The sequence below is a fragment of the Neodiprion fabricii genome, chromosome 4, assembly GCF_021155785.1.
Source record: "Neodiprion fabricii isolate iyNeoFabr1 chromosome 4, iyNeoFabr1.1, whole genome shotgun sequence".
NCBI lineage: Eukaryota > Metazoa > Arthropoda > Insecta > Hymenoptera > Diprionidae > Neodiprion > Neodiprion fabricii.
Genome location: NC_060242.1, coordinates 31,638,900 through 31,659,444, shown reverse-complemented (window position 1 = coordinate 31,659,444; position 20,545 = coordinate 31,638,900). Strand labels below are relative to the sequence as shown.

General features: G+C 37.9%; 1 protein-coding gene across 1 annotated transcript; it reads left to right on the top strand.

The window, feature by feature from the left end:
• The first annotated feature begins 192 nt into the window (after positions 1-192).
• LOC124180254 (CD9 antigen-like) lies at positions 193-19,797 on the top strand. The gene is made up of 4 exons (XM_046565543.1): positions 193-980; positions 16,608-16,919; positions 17,040-17,303; positions 17,431-19,797. Exons 1-4 carry the CDS (start codon positions 915-917, stop codon positions 17,581-17,583), a joined length of 795 nt encoding a protein of 264 aa, XP_046421499.1. The 5' UTR covers positions 193-914; the 3' UTR covers positions 17,584-19,797.
• Positions 19,798-20,545: the final 748 nt, after the last annotated feature.

The following is a 20,545-nucleotide window of genomic DNA, read 5'->3' as shown; positions in this document are numbered from 1 at the left end:
CTTGGCTCAAAAACGTTAAAAATAATTTACAATCAATTTTTTACGTCGAATTTCTCGTCTACAGAGTCTTACCATTATACCAGTATAGCTTCCGGCCTACCTGTAACAACTATGACCGCATAATACGTGTGAATACTTGTCAAACATTCTAATTAGATGCGGCTCGCAGTGATTGTCATGTCGGGTCTATCGTATGACTACTATGCATGAAATTCAACTTCTCGTGACACATCCCTGTGACGTCAATATCAGTGTACATGCATCCACAGGAGACAGAACAGCGGTCGAAAGTATGTTAAATCAAGTAAAAGCTGTCGACTCAAAACCAGTGAGAGAGAATGAGCAACAATTTTCGCTAATCGTTCTAGCATCGCAGTCAGTTTGGATGGTAAAACGAGTCATGACTCGGTGTTATCGCTAATTTAGAGCTGAGCAGAAGGTGCGGTAATCCTAGATAGCCGTATTATCTGGATTCGATCTAGATCCACGGGTCACGCGGCTAAAATCTTTGATTAAAATCTAGTGATTTAATTTGAACGATGCCGCAACTGACTGTCAACAACAAAGAATTTGATTGGCTGACACAGAGCGACGCCGGACGGTGATTGGGGGGTCGGAGACAGTTGACAGCGCGGCTCCACCCTCCGCAAGTTGATGAAAGCGCGTCTGCTTATTCCGCTTATGCCGCTAGGGCGCGAGAGCCAGTTGCTGGGAACATCCCGCACGGACTAGTCGATTTTACGCGTAGATTTACGGGGAGCGAGAGGCACGCCGATTACCCCGATTCGAAAATAACCATTGATTAGTTTCGCTTAGATCGTGAAGTTGTCATTGCTAGTAGCGCGAGTGTCTTGTGCTGTGCGATCGAGCGTCGAAAGAAGTGACTTTTTCCCAGTTTCACCTAACGACGAACGATGGGGTTGTCCGGTTGTTACGGAGTCATCAAGTACCTCCTCGTATTTGTGAACCTTATATTTTGGGTGAGAGACGTTTTTTTATTTTTACATTTCCTTATCACCTACATCGTTCTCACTCTCCCTGTCATCGCTACAGAACTCGAGATTTGCGTTTACAACAAACTGTCCCCACATCTGTTCTTTTTCTAACGATATTTTTCTTCTTTCATTTGAATCTGTCCGTGTGATGATGCCAAATCTGAACATACCTTGAAAATTCGTAAATATCCTTGTGAAATTTAGCCCATATAAAGTCACAGAGGTTGTTTAATTTTATCTGCGTTGAGTACACATAAGTAAACCAACAAATTAACTGTAGTGTGGAATGTGTGTAAGGAGAAAAAACTGACATTAAATCTAACGATTGTCAGTTTTTTTCATCCCTGTATCTCGACCTCCAATCGAAATTCCCGCTCTTAGAAATTGTCGACTTTCTTTTGTTTTGAATGTCTCTAACGATAAGTACGTAACCTACGTACACTCGATCGAACAGCTATGTTTGTAACGTGAGATGCAACAAATGGTAGCGTGACGTAGTTGTCCTCTGACGCTATAGCGCAGCTGTATCGATTGCATCTGGGCGCAACCCCGATCCCTCCCCTTTTGCTCGCTGTTCCTCCATTCGCGGCACTTACCAGCACCCCTTATATACGTTTTTTTAAAACCCTTGCGACTGATTTCACCCTTGGATTTACTGACAATGAATCACCACGGCGGCGATAATGAGGTAATCGCAATCCGATGCACTGCGTTATGCTTTGAAAAAAATGTGTTCAAATTCGCAGCGACGAAAGTATGTTGCTGCTACACGAAGGGTAAGATCGCTTCTTCGAGGATTATTTTAAATCCGAGATAGTGTATCGGATGCTAAAATTATACATATACATACATACATACATATATACAAATATACGTTCGTATTTCTTTATGTACACGATGGATTTCGAGACGTTAAATATTAAATTTTTATTATGTATTATAATATGTATATACGTGTTATGTATACCAACACTCTACGCTTTTCATCACATATGATGGAGCGTTAACGGTCAGTGATCTATAATTGAACGACTTTTTGTAAAATTTCTTACTTTCCTTTTTTCAATTTTACTTCGTTCACTTCTGATCGTGCAACGGATTACGACGTTATAAAATTATTCATTGCTTCACCGTCACGGGTTGTTTTACGCCAACATCACACGACCAGCCGTAAGCATTATATCTATAGCCGTAAGCGCTGGAGAGTCATGTTTTTAAATAATTCACAAATCACTCGTACATACGTATGTAAGTAATGCAGGTGGAGTGCAGTTATGGGTAAGCACTCAACGGCTGCTGGACGCTAGAAATGCATAATGAGATAAAAGAATAGAACCGGAAGGGAGACGCAGCAGCGCGCGCGATGCATCGATTACACAGATCTGCGATGGTTTTCCCCCCCACGAAACTGAGTACGAATCAATGAAAAAAATGTATAAAATATTCTATCACGTAAATTTTCGGAGAAATTTTTTTTTCTTCTGCGTCTTCTTAGTACTATTAGAGTTAACTTCCAAGATATGTCTTTTTGATTTATCTAGCCTCTTAAGACTTGCTTAAGACTAACGCTGTTTATTTTATACCTAAACATTCAGTTTTATATTCATTATATTTTAGTTTTATCATAAAAATTGTTCAAAAATCTGCAAATATGCGTATCCTGCATAAAAATAAATCTTGATATGCTGTAAAAAAACTAGCGGTATATTATTCATTATATTATAATTCAACGTATCCAAATATCTAAAAAAAAAAGCATTATTACTTAAGGGGGAAATTAAAAGTTATATTTCGCAGGTCTGTGTCATCATTCGCTTGTCCCTCCTCTTTCCCTACTCTCCACATAAATTTCAACATTCAAACAGGTTTATGATGTGGAAAAATTCCGGTTCATGTCATTGTAATGTTCAAAATAAGTTTATTTATAACGATTTATAAGTGCAGTGTATAAACTTGATTTACAAATTTAGGAACGGGGTAACTGATTATGAATTTGTAGCTGACTCGGATATCAATTTGTTGCAAGGTCTGCAAGATGCAGTCTTGAATGTTTCCGATAGGTTACTTGTAATTGTAACACAGTTACATACGACATTGAAGTTCTCAAAGTCCGTTTACAATTGTATTGTCCGTTCGGGGATCAATGACCCGGCAGCCGTGGCTTATACGAGGATATTATTATACCTTGCGTATAAAAAGTCCGGAAATTTACGACTCGACTAGTGAGAATCGAGGGCTGCCGGACTTCTTACTTTCACTTCTGGAGAAGATATAACAATATAAACAGTATAAAACTAGGGGGAACGAATGAAAAAAAATATAGTGAAATTATGGCCTTCAATCACTCTAACGTTAGAAGTTGCTGCGAAGCGCGCGTTGCGTTGTACCTACTGCTCCGCATCTCTTTTTGCCAATCGCGATATAGACTACCTCCTCTCGAGATCAAGGAACTCGCCGGTTAAAAGTTCCGCCTTGAGGCATGCGGCGTGTGGGCCTAGAAGCGGCAATGGGGTTGGGGCCTGTCCATAATGATTTAATACTCCTCCTCGGTAGAATTACTTTCATTAAACGTGCTCGAAAGTTGACTTGTCTCTGCCTACAAGTGCACGGAGCTATTTGATGTGTACAGCAAGTAAATTGCCGTAGAGCTTAAGTTTCCGGTTCTAAAACCACGGAAAGTTATTCCAGTTCAGAATCGTGATAAGTTCGGAGACCCGCGTTGAAAGGTTTGAAAAAAAAAATACCACGAAACTCCTGAACTTCGACTAGCGATAAGTTTGTGGTAATTCTGCCACGATGAGGTAAAAGCGCGAATATGAGGAACGTAACGTTTCGAGGACAGATTTAATCGGTCCTTGCACATTGCACATAGTTGAATATAGTACGACATTATATGTATACATACATCGCACACTTTAATGCAAAACTATGGGCAAAGGAGACGCAAACCATGGGGTGCAGCATAGGTTTGTGATTAAACGGGATGCTGCAACGGTTCATGGACAATGACGAGCAGCTACGATGGACGGAGTTGATTCAACAAAAATAGAGTTACTGTCGTCGTGTCTAGGTGGAAACGGCTTTTCGTGGGTTTCATATGGGACGGCCACAAGCTGTTGCTACTCGGTCAAGTAGTCGCGCCAGTTTGAACAGTGACGCAACTTCGATTCTCTTTAGTTGACGCGAATCTATTTGTAGAATTAAGAGCTCGCTGAACGAGAGGGAGGAGGAAGGATCTTCGCTATTTGGACCACCTTATCTAACTGTCGTCATATACGTGGACTTAGGTCGGAAGTCGGTGTTATACTTGACGACCAGGTTTCTCGTATCCGTTCGATGAAGATGATGTAAAAAATTTCAAGTAGGAAAAAACGACGAGAAATTCCGTTACTTTCTAGTTTCGGTGATGTTGCAGGGTTATCGATCAAGTTTAGGTAACTGTTTACATGAACATAGTTTTCCAATAAGAAATCATAGCTCAAAAATAACTATCGCATCGTGTATATATTTCGTTAAAGTTGAGGTCATCGACTGTAAAGATATATTGTTTGATCAATTCGAAAAGACGTTCTTCCGATGTGATTGGATTGAAGTTTACGTTAGTTTATTAACTTTTCTTTGTTTTATCAAGTCGACCAAATTACACATCGTTTATCGTTACTTTCGGTAGATAACATTTCGCATTATCTGCACATGCAATGTTTGCAACTATCACTATCTCGCAACTTGTACGGTTTGGCGCGTGGGTGCGACGTCCTGCATACTTTCAATTCGCGTGGAACGTCGCAGCAGCCTTGGTTGTGTAATTCTTTATTATCATCGTACAGCTCGCGTATTGTTCCGGGGATATGCATCAACGCTATTCATTCATCAAGACGCGCCCAGCTCGCGAATTTCTAGAAACGCCTGTCGTCCAATTGTCGCGTTCCCTAGTTTTCCTCACAGTCAGTAACGACCCGGCGAACAAAACAAAGTGCCTCTGGTTAGCTGGATAGCGGAAATTCACCTACCGTCAGACTTCGAACGTGGTGGGTTCTATCATTTTCCACGTTTTCCACAGCAACACAATGCTCCGCCTCGCCCACGTTGTCTCACGATGTCAACCCATCTCACGTAGTTCCTTTCCGTCACTTTGTTACAATGTCAGTCAACCCCTATCTCCATCTTGCATCATCATGTGTCAGGAAATTGGACGTGTGTATCACGTACACGCGCATGCATGATAAAGTTTCATCTGTAGTATATCAATGCAGACAAGTAGGAAAGCATCGACGTATATCGAGGTATAATGTATGTATACTTACAATTAGTGTAATTGCAATAAAAAATGACGAGCTAACCGAGGCATAAAAGAGAGACGAAGAAAGTTAGGAAGCTGTGAGAAATTGTTGAAGCGTTATGTTTCAAAGCTTTCTTCGTCGTGGATTTCAATCGCCGCCTGTCACACCCTCGGGTTTGGTAATATGCGGGGACAGTGTATGGGGCATGGCCTCCTGCATGGTTTTCTCATGAGTTTCCCTTCCTCTCTTATTATACACCATATCTACTGGCGTGTGCGGCATGCTACAACCCTCGAGTGTATAAGCGCTCTGAAAGTTCACCACGTGGCCGCGTGGGCCAACTCTCCCCCAGTCCCCTCCTCTGGCGGTAATATCGACGCATAAAATACGGTTAAAATATACATCCCGCGTCCGTCTTACATCTAAACACAACGTACTCTTTGCTAATATTCTAGTTATTCGATTGATCATTCATCGAATGATATAATATAATTTCTGCTGAATTCAAATGCAACGCGCATTAAAACGAAGCAATTTCCATTCCATAAAAATTCAATGCAAGAAATGCAGACTAAAGGAAAAAGCAGATTTAAGGAAGGGTGAAAAAAAAAAGTTAATGTGAACAACGTGACGTACGAAGAGGGAAAATACAACAGTATAATTTTGCTTGTACGTTATGGTGGAGGAGAGCGTGCAAAATCGACAGATGTTTCCGACGCCCCGTAGATATACATATACGTGTAGCTTGGATGACGGCTGACCCCCTGAAACGCACATGCGCGGCCCAGCCCTTAAATTTTTCAACACATTTTTACGGTCTGGACAGAACCTTTACGTATATACACTTTTACGGCCAGGCATGTGGATGTATGTGTAAGGGGAGAGCTTGGCTACCGTTGCACGTGTTGTAAGTATGGTAGAAATGGCTTATGTGCGCCACTTCCGGTTGTTTGGAATAAAAATTTTCTTTCAAACAGTATCCCCCCCATACGATATACTGTACACAGTAGGGTGTTTCAAAAGAAGACGAATTTTTTTTTTTTTCTTATGGTATCCAAAAATTGATAGTATACCTAAAAATAAAAATTTTGGCACCAATATGAGCTCTTAATATCAATAGTAAGGTTTGCCTCTATCCATTTCTTTATTTTCCATTTAAATAACACGGGAAAATTTATTTATTATTTTTGAATTTTTATTACTTTGGAACGGTTCATCGTAACAACAATCTGAAAAAACAGATTTGTAGAAAATTTTACGCTCTACAAAAAACGTCTGAATATCAAAGTTCCTCAGATCAACCGTTTGAAAGATATCAGCGATCAAATATAACACTAAGCAAAAATTTCAAATATTTTCCAATAAAACTACAAAAAAATATCATATGCCATATTTATATTATTTATTACGTAAAATTACTTTAATTCTGTTAACCTGAGCCTGTAAACTTTTTTTTTGCCAATTCAATACTTAACTCACAAAAAGCACAAATACATAAATATAAAGGTTAAAAATATCACATAAATGATTTTTGTGCTTTGTTTTTAGGTAAACTATCAATTTTTAGACACCATAAAAAAAAATCGTCTTTTTTGAAACACCCTAGTACACAGTGTACCTATTTATTACGATCGTTCTGTTATAGGCAAATCAAAGGATGAAGCCGAAACTAGCAGCCAGAGTTAGCAGCCAAACGTGTTAAATTTTTTGGAAATAGAAAAATGCAGTTCAGTTTAATCATCATAATTCTGTAAAAGTATCAGGGATTCAAGGTGGTGCACAGAATTTTAATTTTCCGAATTCATTTGAATGAACATTAGAACGTTTCGCTGCTAGCTTCAGCCTCGTCGTCAAACTTATGAAATACAATCGTTCTTTCAAGGTATGAATAACCGTAAACTATTGTATTACACAAAAAACGGTGATAAGAAGTAAAGAGAAACCAGATAAAAAAGTTTGGATGAAAGAAATTACCAGCGAAAAAAAGCTACATCGATCTATCCAAACGGTTAAGCATTCATGTGTGGACACACAATATATTATCAATCAATATATTTCATTTGAAGAATAAAGTATATATTTTAAAAAAGGCACTGAGAAAAAAATTCAACTGTCATAGTTATTGGAAAATTCTATTAAAATATATGGTTATCGTTGAAACTAACGGTTCAATATGAGTGACGTCATGATTTCATTTTGTATCCAGGACTACATTTTTCGGTTATATAAAATAAAAATAAAAAACTAGAAACTTCTCTTGGTACGATGGGATCTTAGGTGTGGGTAAAAAAAAATTATATAGGTATATTCATAATGGTGAAATTTTTTATTATCTTCCTTGATGCGACAATCTGCTGCAATAAGGAGGAAGAAGACGAAACCCGAGGTGTGATAAAGTGGATGTATATATACGTGTGCATGTATGTACGTACATGGCTTATGTATCTGCAACGTGGCTCTACATCCACCACCTAATAATTGGATTTCGTCAACGTCCGGTCGACCGAGCATGGGTCTCTCTTCCAAAGGGAGTCGCCCGCAGGACCGGGTGGTTCCACCTTCTTTCCGATAATGCCTACCGAGCCATGCTGATCGGAAATACCGCCGATGATCAAAGGAAATTGCCAGTTTCAAACTGATTTCCGTTCATTTACCGACACCCGCCTTTCTTGCGGTTGTTGGACTCCTAATTTTTTCTCTCTTCTCGTTGTCGGCCATATAAATTATTCAGGACCAATAGAAATCAGTGATTGGAATCGGTTGAAGTTAATGGTGTGGAAACGTACAGCATTTGAATTTCATAATAACGAACTTGCAACTTTGGCGGTATTATTTGCTAAAGTATTTGAAATTATAAGAAGGCACATCAAATTACAGGAAGTTATCTTCAATCTTCCATACATACAGAGCGAATTGCTAACGCGGGAACGATTTAATGCGGATGCGCGAAAACTCGAGAGAAAGAGCAATTGTTTTGTCAGGGCGACCAACATTAATAAATTGAGATGACAGACTGCGTGATGTATGTAACCTCAAAAATGTTGCCGCCCTGATGAAACAACTTCTTTCTCTCTCCTATTTTAGCGCATGCGCATTGAATCATTCGGTCGTTAACAATTCAGCCTGTATATCAAACTTATGTACAGTAATGTTTATTAATAGGTTCCCAGTGGCTTACTATTTTTTTTTTTGGAATCGAACCTGGGACGAGTTTCCTTTCTATGCAAGTTTTATATGCCAATGACTAGCGATGCAAGCGACAGGAGAAACAAAATATACGTTGATCATAGACACGTAAAATTTTCATAGAAAGAAAGCTTGTTGCAGTTTTGATTCCAAAAAATAGTGAGCCACTAGGTACCCATTAATGAATATTACTGTACGTGTATCAGAAATCGCAAAAAATTAGACATAAAATCATTTGTGATCGTTCAGGGAATCGACAGAAAATAGCATGGAAAATTAGGCATGAATCGTGACGTAACCGCTCGATCGTCGATTAGAGAAACAATTCGTGTTCGTGTTTTTGGTCAATCAAGGTAGGTATAAGGTGGATAGAATTCGCTGGCTACAATCGTAAATTACATGCTATACGATATAATATCGTGTCTAGCGGTTATTACGTGGATACATACAGTGGATGACAGGTTAATTTCGTTATTGGCACAACGATCAACGTAAATCAAAGAGTAAAAATTGTTTATCAGAAAACTCTTGGCGCTCCGGACAAAGCTATTTACAGCTTATTGTAATAGTTATTTATATGTTTACTATCCGAAAATAAGTCGCGATCACTCGGGGCAACGCTCGTGACTCACGACACGATGCAAGTCTATCGATTTTACAACTTGTTTCGCTTGCCTGTCGCGTGCGTAAATGTCTTTTATTTTTATTTACGTAACATATCGTACTTTACAGAGCTCCCATCATATTGTGGTGGGTGAAGCACAGGGTAATTATAATCGACAATTAAAATTGAATCCGTATACACCGAGAGAAATTTACGAGTATACTTGTGGTTATTCTTATTTTTTATCACAACTGACAAATATACTTCCGTAATTCGAAAAATATTTAAACCGTTATTGTAACGATATTAATTTCCTTAGAATTGTCTGGTAACTTTAAGAAATGATATTGTTCTCAGAGTTACATGCTTTTTTCTTCATTTTCTATGTTTTTTTTTTACGTTTGTTATTTTTCTCTGCTTATATGCGAAAGTTGCATACTGCAACGACCTTTAAGCAACTTTTGAAGAGCTAACGAATACGCGTTTACAATACATACAAACTGCTTAATTCTCTTTGCTTCCAAGGCGTTCACAGTTTTCAGCCTCCGCGTTCGTAGTAGGTAACACAGACGAGCGATTTATTTTTACTACTAATAAACCGGCGCTGTAGCCGCCATAATCCTCGGCTACGAATGAAATTTGATATACACGTACACATCCAAAAATACATCATACACGCGGCTGTGAATCATGTAGAGAACTTTTTATTTTGAACCTTATTTTCAAATTCAAATTTGAAACTACTATTTCATCTCTGTTGAATCGAAATGCGTATTGTAGAATATTAAAAATTCCCATTGTACGAAAGAAAGTTTTCCCCGAGCATAAATAAATCCATATTCCACGCAGGGATTAATTCTTTCCACCCTGCATCCAAATATTGTTTCAACGGTGAAATTAAACGCTGACAGATCTTGTCTGTAGTTTTAATCCTCCTGCAGTACAGTGTAGCAGTAATTGTCAGCAACACTCAGCTATATGTAGGCACGTCGTCAAATTTTCTCCCAGACTTTTGTAATTGGAGAGATATAGGATACACTGACGTGTGAACAAGGATCGCTCAATTGACGTTCGGCCAAACAATCTGTTGTCACTCGGTCTATCCACCTCGCTTGTTCACCTTTTGGCTTCGTTCCATCGATCGCTCGGTGGCACAGAATTTCTAATGGATTTTATTGCCAAAACGGTGATTATCAATAATTTTCTACGCTTGCCCTAATTCCGTGGTGTTTTTTTTTCGTAAAGCTTTACATGCCTTAGGTAAAATGGAAAAGCTTAAATCTGCGTAGGTATATTTATTTATTTTTGTTTCGTTGAAAGAAATTTTATCACACGTACCATAGGTCTTCTTTGTAGTTTATTTACATACGTATATGTGAACCCTTATCCACGATTGAATGTATGTAACAATCTATATGTATACGATCAAGGGGATCCAACAGCGCCGGCTAGCCACAAAAGGGGTTTACGCGTCGATAAATAAGATAAGAAGATACGGACGACCGGAAAATTGTCTCGCGGTGGCAACCATGTACCTATACATACCACATACACAGTCCCACGCTGTCAAAGCTCTGCAGGACTTTTTTGAACGTCGTGTGTATACGTTGTTCACGCATATACCGTTGTTATACAAAAGTATATAGTACATATTACGTATGTTTTATCTCCGTACTTATGACGTGTATGCACTCATCCTGTTCTATCTCGTTATCGCACTACTATATTTATAGTTTCGCCGAGGACGCGCTCTGTTATTTTTATCCTAGAAAGCACGTTGCGTCCTCACCGGAAGGATGATCGATAGTCTTTCTATATATTTTCTCTCTCTTACGATTTTGCATTCGAGATGCATTTTCAATGGCAAGAAGTATACGGTAATTCACATAAAATTTGGCGGAAAATAAAATGCTGAGAAAAAGTTTTTAAGAAAAGTTTTCAAATTCGAGACGGAGAGTTGTATACACTAATAAGGTGTTATGCCTGGAAGCCACATTTTTTTCTCGCCCCCATGCGACAAACTTGTCATAAATGGCGCAAGAACACAATTTTTAAAGGTTGCTCTCGGAACTCGGAGTTTTTGAGGAAGATATAATTTTTCTCTGAAATTGTTACCACTCAGCCGCGTTTGATGTTACGTACTTGATTCCGGAAGCATTTTGCAGAGAATTACGTTTTTTACAAAAGAATCCAACATTGAACAGGAAAATCGTAGCTCGGACATTTCAAACATTATTTAGTAAAAAATATATACAAATGTCTGTTGAGCAAAGTTTGCAGTTTCATCGGCTGTTCACAAGTTATGCAGTCTCCGATTTACATAAAAATTCATTTTTAAACGTGTTGCATAGTATTAACAATTTTAGGAGAAAATGCCATCCATCCTGCGTTACTTAAATTGTAGGACAACTTCTAAATTTGAGATTTTATGCAAGAGATTCCTGCCATTTGCAATAAGTTTTTTAGTCGCAGGAAACGAAAAAAAAAAAGAACGAAAAACACCCTATCTATCAACTTATAGGTTAGATTTATACTGCATCAAATTCAAGTTTGGCAGAGACACGTGGACCACGTGGAGACGCGTTAAACAAACGGTAATAAACTTGGCCCTAGCGTGTGAACGACCGCTTGTATATAGCTATAGAAAGTACATATCAGCAATTCCATTCTCTATTATTACAGCCGTATATATCCTCTGATCAGCCCAGCAGAGTTTGCACTAAAGAAAGCGGTTAACGATAATTAACAACAATTCTATTGCCTCTTATTGGCCGCGTTTATTGTCAAATTGACGGAACTCGTAAAAAGAAGAATTTTATAACTTTTCGTAATTTCGGAGTTGCCGTTGCTGTTTCAATCTTCGTTTTCAATATTCGTCATCTTTTGCACAACTCTTGCCTTGCATGCACTTAATTTCCGTTTTTCGCAAGTAAAAGTCTTAGCGCGAATCGCTTTAGACCATCATTTTCCACGTCGTCTACCGACTTTCGCAAATAATTCGTCTATACGTGTGTGTAAAATATAATACAACACGGGCGTATAGGTATGCATATATTCCCTAATAAAGAAAGTTGCGCCGCGGCTTGTTCGTCCGTGGAATTATTACTACTGGGTTTGTATCGGCTCTAAAAGGTCTCTCTTGTTCCCGTCAGGATATTCCGAGCACTACTGCCCGCCTTTGAAACCCTTTTTTGTATGCACTCGAGGCTAGGTACAAGGCATTGATGCTGCCAAACCCACGCACACCCAATGAAACTCTAACTCTGTGCCCGCTGTGTGTACCGACTGCAAGTTTCCCTTCCCATTTCTAAGCTGGGAACTTTTCTTATATATATATATTATATATATCTACGTAATTTCTATCATTACTATTCACCGCACGTTCTGCTCTCTATAAGCTTGAAAACTTATAATGAGAGTAACAATTCTGTCAGAGTGAAAAAGGAAAGAGACCAACGTAACGTTCTTACATTATATTGCAAAGATGTACATGATAATATAACACAATAGGCATACACTGTATAATCTGTAACTCGACCGAGAAGGAGTAGCTCCGTGTAATGCATGTATGCATGATACATATTTGAATGAAATGCAGAAGGGGGAAAACATCTAATTTAATCCGAGGGTATGACAGTGTATACACGTATGGATATATAAATACAATATGTGTATAGTCCGAGGGCATTACCGCGTCTTTTCAAGCGGATGCACACGAGTTTTTAATGCACACTGTCGCACTGATGCACGATATTATACGAATGCCCACGTCGCCAGCCGTAGTAGGCTTTCATGAGTATTCTTGTCTAACGCGCGTACTACCGCCTTACTTTTCCCCGTTACAGCGATGCAGCAACGTTACATGCGGTTTGTAATAATTTACGACTGCACGTTATACCGCATATACCTACGTTTGTGCATCGTATACAATATCGTTTCTATGCATAATGTGTATAACGTATCTACGTCCGATGTACAGTACAAAGTACATTAATTTACGTACAAATCTCGGGCGCAGCAGTCTAGCTGGTACTTTAATTATTCATGTGCATCCGACGAATCTCGCAGCATGCTACGTTACGTCAAGCTATGACAATTAGGCTTAAAATCACTGCCCGTCGCTGTTGTAATGTCCAAACTTGAACGAAAACTTGGCTTCATTATTTTCTCATGAAATTTTTTTTCATCCCAAAAATTTAAAAGTGAATGTCAAGATGATTGATTCAAATTTTTGTGTCTAAAAGGAGGTAATTGTTTCACTGAAATTCAACCCGATTGATTTTATTACGCGCAATTTTGGGTTTTTTTTTTTTTTGTATGTCGCATGTTTTTCTCGTTTGAAATGTATAACGTAGGCGCATATACTGTACGTACAGATTTTTGGGGATCAAAACATTAAGATAATTTCTTATCCCGTGACGTTGAGGGTTTTTCTGGTTGTGTAGCTTTTCCATTCCGTTTTTCTTCTCTTCCGCACTTTTGGCTCTCAGAGGGAGTTCCAGCTCGTAGATTACAAAAAGCTGGAGGAAAGCGCGGGCGTTTTATTATCTTGGGGTGGATCCGAACCTCGACTGGGATATATGTATATATATATATATATCGCTCGGGTTTATGGAGGGAAAGACGCGCGACGACCGTGACGACTGGGAACAGAGAACGGTAACGATTTAGAGGACTTATAGCTCGTAGGCAAACTGAAGGAACGAAAACGGCTGTGACGCCGAATAAAGGATTCCCTGAACCACTATCGATGTTACACTCGTCCAACGAAACCGAATCAGTTATGTTGCCGATCCATTTCTCATTCCATACCATTCCCGTCAATCCGTGGCTTTTATCTCTTTTTTTGTTCTTGTCTCTTTGGTCCCGGTTTAGTTGTCTAAGGGGTTGAACCTTCACCGAATTCATTCCATTTCTGTAACCATAACAATGTGACATGTGTATCTTATCCGAAGGAAAAATTCGCTGAAATTAAATATTCGATGCGTAGGAAATACGCGAGGCTTTTTTATGGCAACAGTTTTCTTTTCAATCTTACTTGTGCAGGTATCATATCCGGCAGACAGACTCGCTCGAATTGAGTTACCCAGCTACTTCCCTTATAACCGAGAATCTTATACACCGAAGCAATTCTTTCCTTGAACTCTCTCCGTCCTTACTCTCCGGAATTTCTTCCGTTTTTTCTCCTCTTGCCCACTTCTCGGCACTCTCCTCCCTCCTTCTTTCTCTCTCATCGTTTCTTCCCTGGGGTAGAATTTATATGGACGCGGGATATAGTGAATCCGCTTGGGGTTGTTTGCGATTCCGAAGGGTCGAGGTTCTGGACAAAATCGATTACACCCGAACCAAACTCGCGATTCCCGTCCCTGCAGAATACCGTTCTCTTTGTCTAAAGTTTTTGCGCAAATTCTTTCAGGCCGTCGACCGATTTACTCAATCTTATACATGTCGTATACATAATTAATTGTATGAGGTTTCACTTTGCGACGTGATTCGAGAATCGAAAGAATTGTGAATTCCATGCAGAGGGATTAGAAAGAGAATCTTTTAGTTTGAATTCGATTTTGATCTGCTTTCGAAAAGACATCCATACATTATAATTTTCCAAGTAATTTATGTAAATTACAGATGAAGGCGACTTTTGTTGCACCGTGTGTAATTTTTTTTTAACTACATTCGTGAAATTATATGCATATTAAATTGTGTTTAATTATTAATTGTCTAAAATTATCGTATATTATCGTATATTATTCAACTTTACCGATTGGTGTAAGGAAATTTTACTTGTAAATGCATAATTGGTCAGCGAATCAATTGTTATTGACACTGTGTGGTCACAACCCCAATGGACTTTGAGACGCATTTTACAACGAATGATTATATTAATGAAAAGATAATCACGGACGTGTGATACGGCAGTTAATTTTAATTCTGATTGAGTATATTCAAAAGTTGTTATCTAAGCCTATAAGATAAGGAATGAAATGTAAATTACGATCGATACTTGCAAGTCTTTGATCTTAATATTCAAGTATTATGAATTTCGAGGAGATTTAAGAGAGATTAACATAGTTAGGTATATGTATACATGTGTAACCATTCCGCACGGTTCGAATTAATCGTGTTTACAATGTTCTTCTGCAAAACAAATATAATATATACACGTAAACTTGATGGTGCCAAATTTGGTAATACCTTAGTATTATATGTTTAGATCTATATAAGATGTGTATATTGTGTATATACAAAATTTAAATATAACAAGATGTCACGCATTCATGGTAATAATAGTAGGTACGACGGATATGAACTCTGTATAACGCTGAGTGAAATTTGAAACTTTGGAGAGGAAATTCTGTCACAGCTGTAAGTAGGCACAAGTCGCTGTGGCGGCAGCAGCAGCAGCAGCAGCATTCGTTATAATGTAGAAGGATGGCGTCTGTCTGAAAGTCTGAATAAGGCAGAACCTTGAGAGAGTATCATCTTACGTCATTGCTGGGCTAGATTAAGCCGGGCGCGTTTCTGTGAGCGCATCACGTGCGGGCTTCCGTATGTTTGGGATTTGTGTTTTTTGCCCCACGTGATCACGTAGACTTCCATACAGATCTCGACGTTTGAATGAACCGCGAATTATACATAAAAAAGCGAAAAGATGTAAGCATAAGAGAAGCATTAAAACGTGTCTGAGCATAATTCCTATTTTCGTTATATTATGTACAAACATAGAGAGAGTTTATACAGTTTAGAGATGTTATATAACAGCCCCAAAATCGTTTCTTTGGGCGTTGAGATTGATGAGGGGAAATTTTAGCTAAGAGACGGGTAAGATTCATGCAGTATAGTTGATACGTGCCACTTTGACAGGATTATATACTTTATTATTATTGATACGGAAAGTGCACATGCGGTCTTCATGCCTGTGTGGTTACAGTGATTGATGATAGTTCCTTCCCCGAGGGTCAATTCCGTTATCGGGTTCAGGGGCTGGTAAACACGTGGTGATAATTACGGAAGTTGGTCGGTTATTGTTATAGTAAGAAAATGGGATCGTTATATATAAATACGGTATACATTCATGATTTCACGGACGATGGGGTTTATTACACAACAACGTTCCCATATACACTATAAAACTTCGAGGAACACGATATTGCAAATAGCGTATCACAGGTATCTACTCGTATCTACTCTTTTAACCGACTTCGATTATCGAATTACAAAAAAATTCCCCCACTGAATCGTTCCGTTTAAATTCTTGAAGGAAAATCCACTTCCTATGGACTCATCGTCAGTTAGGTATATCTGGAATTAGTGCTCTTATAATGCACTGACATTGGATCGAGGTACTCATACGCTTTCCTTGACGACTTCCATGCACGGAGATGCCCAATGAAGATCGAAAGCTTTGCTTGAATTTCCTTCAAGTCAAGCCACCCGTGTCGACACCTTCAATGATTGATAAATATCGGATATCAACACTTGCACCGCAACCATCGGTACAATAAACATCGGTTGTTATTTGTATTTCTTTTTGTTTTCTAGGCGGTAGCGTCGGCCACGGTTATCTTGGCGATATGGATGCTGACTGATCCAACATTCATTGTGTCATTGGCCCAAGAAGAGCACAATTACCATGCCGGATTGTACATTCTCCTGGCGGCTGGGGTGCTCATGCTGATAGTCGCTATCTTGGGGTGCTGCGGCGCCTTCCGTGAGTCCCAATGCATGCTCGTCGGATTTTTCAGCTGCCTACTCGTCGTGATTGTCGCCCAGATTGCTGCAGGAGCTTGGCTCTACACCAACAGCGAACGCCTGAAGCAGCTCGTCGAGGCATCTGTTGCTAACACCGTCAAGGTGAATACATACCTATCCAGGCTTCGATTCTTGTTTCATGATCGTTATGATATTCTTGTGTTTTTATCGTATATCCTGCGATCGCACGAACTGTAATAATAATATCGAAACATTTTTTAGTCCGAGTACGGAGTGATCTCATCTCGTACGGCTACTATAGACGCCATTCAATCGGATTTGAGCTGCTGCGGCGTAACTGGACCGTCAAACTGGGCTGGCAGTCAGTACGTGCAAAAGGATCGTGCTGGCGGTATCAAAATTGGCGTCACTGCTGACAACAGCTATTACCGCGTGCCGCTATCCTGCTGCAAAGATAAGGGAAGTCCCAATTGCCAGGACGCTCTTAAACCCGGTGATGAAATTGGTTCAGTGATTTATGAAGAGGTAATTTTCACATTTGTCTTCAGTACATAGTGCATTACCCTCTGTTTCGGATTCGTATGTAAAACCATGATATATCTCCAGAATTGTTGAGATTTTAGTCTGTAAATGAGTTTTTGACCTTTTCTAGGGATGTCTGAACAAGCTTGTGGACGCGCTTGTAAGACACATGAGCATCGTGCTGGGCGTAACAATCGGAGCTGGAATACTGGAGCTACTCGGTTTGATCTTTGCATTGGTTCTGTGCTGCGCCATTGGCTCATCTGATAGATACAAAGCCTAAAAGCGTAGCTCCTCTCACGCCAATCTTCTTAACATCCTGGAAATCAATCAAATTTTTCAGTAGCTGTTTCATAATTTCAGTTTGTGCCAAGATACACGAGACTGACTATAAAACTTACTTATCACTCCTTCCGTCATCTTCTTAAAAAAAAGTAATGAAAAAAGAAACCAAAGGAAATGCACACAGAAATAACATATTGAACATACTCAAAGACCAAAAATCTTAACTGCTATATGATCTTAACAATAACTTGTACACTAAACTACATAAATTATTTAGATTGCGAATTACTCTAATCTGATTTCATATGAACCAATCATTTCTGAAATACTGTGCAAAAATATTCGACTCATTCGGTATATGCATACCTTAAATTTGATTCAGTTAAGAAAGTAATAGAGTCAAGCTCTCTATGGATAGATCTTGAATTCGCTTTTTTCGTGAGTTTATAGTGTGATAAAAACAAGTCTCACCAAGTATTTAGCATCGGAGAATGCAATGAAATTTTGTAATAGATGAAGGGATGAAATATGATAACATGTCCAAAAAAGTACAATTAAGTTCGACAGTAAAAATAACGCGATACGCTAGAGTCTAGACGTATGTGATTGAAGAACTTTATCGCTTTAAACTTAAGACCATTATCTTTCCTTTAATAACAAAACAGTTCTTATAGCTTTGAAAGACAAGCTATTTTCTATTTCGTGAATTTCCGAAAACCAAGAAATACCGTAAATTTTGTCCCGAGGAGTATGTCCTGCTTTCTGATTCGTCAGAATGAGAAAAGTGGAAAGAAACATTTAAATGTTTATGTGTCTATTGCGTGAAATCAAATATATATAATGTATGTATATACCCATATTCTAAATGGTAATGGAAAGAAAAGTATAATGCATATAGGTGTGACAACGTAATTTACGTAATGTAATAATACTCGAATTAGTACATCGCGGAATCGATTTCTGTCCTCTATATCGATTGTGTTCAACATTATGATTCCCCCCCCCCCCTTTTTTTGAAATAATTTTGTTTTCGAGAAATGTATTAGACGCAAAGCACAATTATCTCGTACTCTTAAGTAATAATCATGGTGGAAATGTTACTTTACAAATCTTGACACCTAGCACTGAGCTATTATTACGTTATCAATCTCACTTGTAATCACGCTAGTATTTATTGAGCAACAAAGAATCTTAACTTAAGTTTTATACGTATTAATTTGTCTATCTCAGATTCTTTGCGAACACCTTCGTTTACTTTTGTTTTCCTTTTCGCTTTGTAAAATTTCATCAGACTTTGAATCTCAACATCAATAAAGTGTTGTAACTTATGGTGTATTTAAGTAAGTAAGATTATAATCGCGACAAAGGATATTACAATGTTTAAAATAAAAATATTGAAGAGTAAATTTAACGATAATATAGTATAAAAAGTATATATATAGTAGAGTAGAGAGCATCTATTTTACTAGAGCTATATTAATCTATTATGTGTAATAGTAATAATTATATTATTCACATCTACTGAATCATCTTTCAATAAAAATAATTCATGATTTTGATATCGATATATTACAAAGCAAACAGTACATTTTGCATACAAAAGAAAACAATTTTCTCTTTTTTCAAATTTCTACCATATTACGTTATTAGTACTATATTGGTGTTTCTAAAAAAAATATTTGGAATTACAGATCGATGAAATACTCTGTATGATAATTTGCGAATAATCTTATATAAGTATAGAATATTGTTTGGAATCAATCATTTATAAATATTTTTTAAAAATTTACTAAGTCATATTTAGTTGGTATAAGTATGAAAATACCTTTGTCGTTTCGTTTTTATTATGCCAAACTTACGATATGTAAAATAATGACTAAATATTTGGTCCATTAATTATAATGTATTATACATATTGATATACGTATATAATTACCCAGTTATTACGAAGATCCAAAACTGTTTCACTTAAAAAAGGTTTTTTCATTAAGTCTTTTTCGCTGACAAGTTGTATCAATGTATGATTGCAGTTTTGAAAAAAATGATACAACAAATTCATTGTAACGTTGCCTCGTGATAACTTAATTCGTCAAAATTATATTTTGATATTTCGAGATATATATACGCATTTCAGTTTGTATGTATATCATATTGTACGTACAGAAAGAGGCTGCGATCATAAATCCGAAATATAACTGTTTATTCAAGTGTATTCAAACATGATATTTTCCCTTTTTGTTATAATAATTGTAATATTATAAAGTTTATGAAGAAACTGCATAAAATAACTATCATAAAGAATTGTGTCGAAAAGAGCTGGTGCAACGCGGATCTTTTTTTCTTGCCATCACTGAAAATATGCGACAATCTTATTGTTACTTACAACTTCTTTCTTTAAATTCAATCGGCTTTAATTTGAGATAGAGTCACATACATGAAATGTACGAAACCTATATTAGGCTCTAATGTCTTGGCATTCATGCATGCATATTCGATTTCGAAACAAGTGATCTCTGCGATCAATGAGTTGAATACTTGCGAATTCACTATCTGAGCAAGGAAAACTACCAAAATTTATGTACGTAGTAGTATTTTCTTGATACTCATTGATCAGCAAAAATTTATCTTTATGGTCTTCAAACTCTTTGGTCTACCGGTAAATTCATAGTTATCATTTGGATTGTCTGCTTGTAGGCGATCGACGTATGATTCGTTTTCACGATGTGTTGCAAATACAGGAAAATAGCTATTTCAATCTATACCTTCACAAGCATGTACGCGACAACGAGCAATTATGTTTATCTGTGGATGATTGAATGAGACTATAATTGGTATGAGCGTGGTGTAATATTCGTTGTGTTTGGTAAAATAATGTTACAATTAGCCTTGGCTGACAGGCTGTACAGCTAATATAAAACGCGCGTTTAGATGCGGACCGTTAAACTGGGCGCATACAGCTA

What these genes read in the sequence shown, in the direction of transcription:
- LOC124180254 (XM_046565543.1), top strand. Translation starts at nt 915, where the DNA reads ATGGGGTTGTCCGGTTGTTACGGAGTCATCAAGTACCTCCTCGTATTT. An exon ending in CTGTTGCTAACACCGTCAAG is followed by an intron (nt 16,920 to 17,039) that starts GTGAATACATAC and finishes AACATTTTTTAG; the next exon opens with TCCGAGTACGGAGTGATCTC. An exon ending in GTTCAGTGATTTATGAAGAG is followed by an intron (nt 17,304 to 17,430) that starts GTAATTTTCACA and finishes GACCTTTTCTAG; the next exon opens with GGATGTCTGAACAAGCTTGT.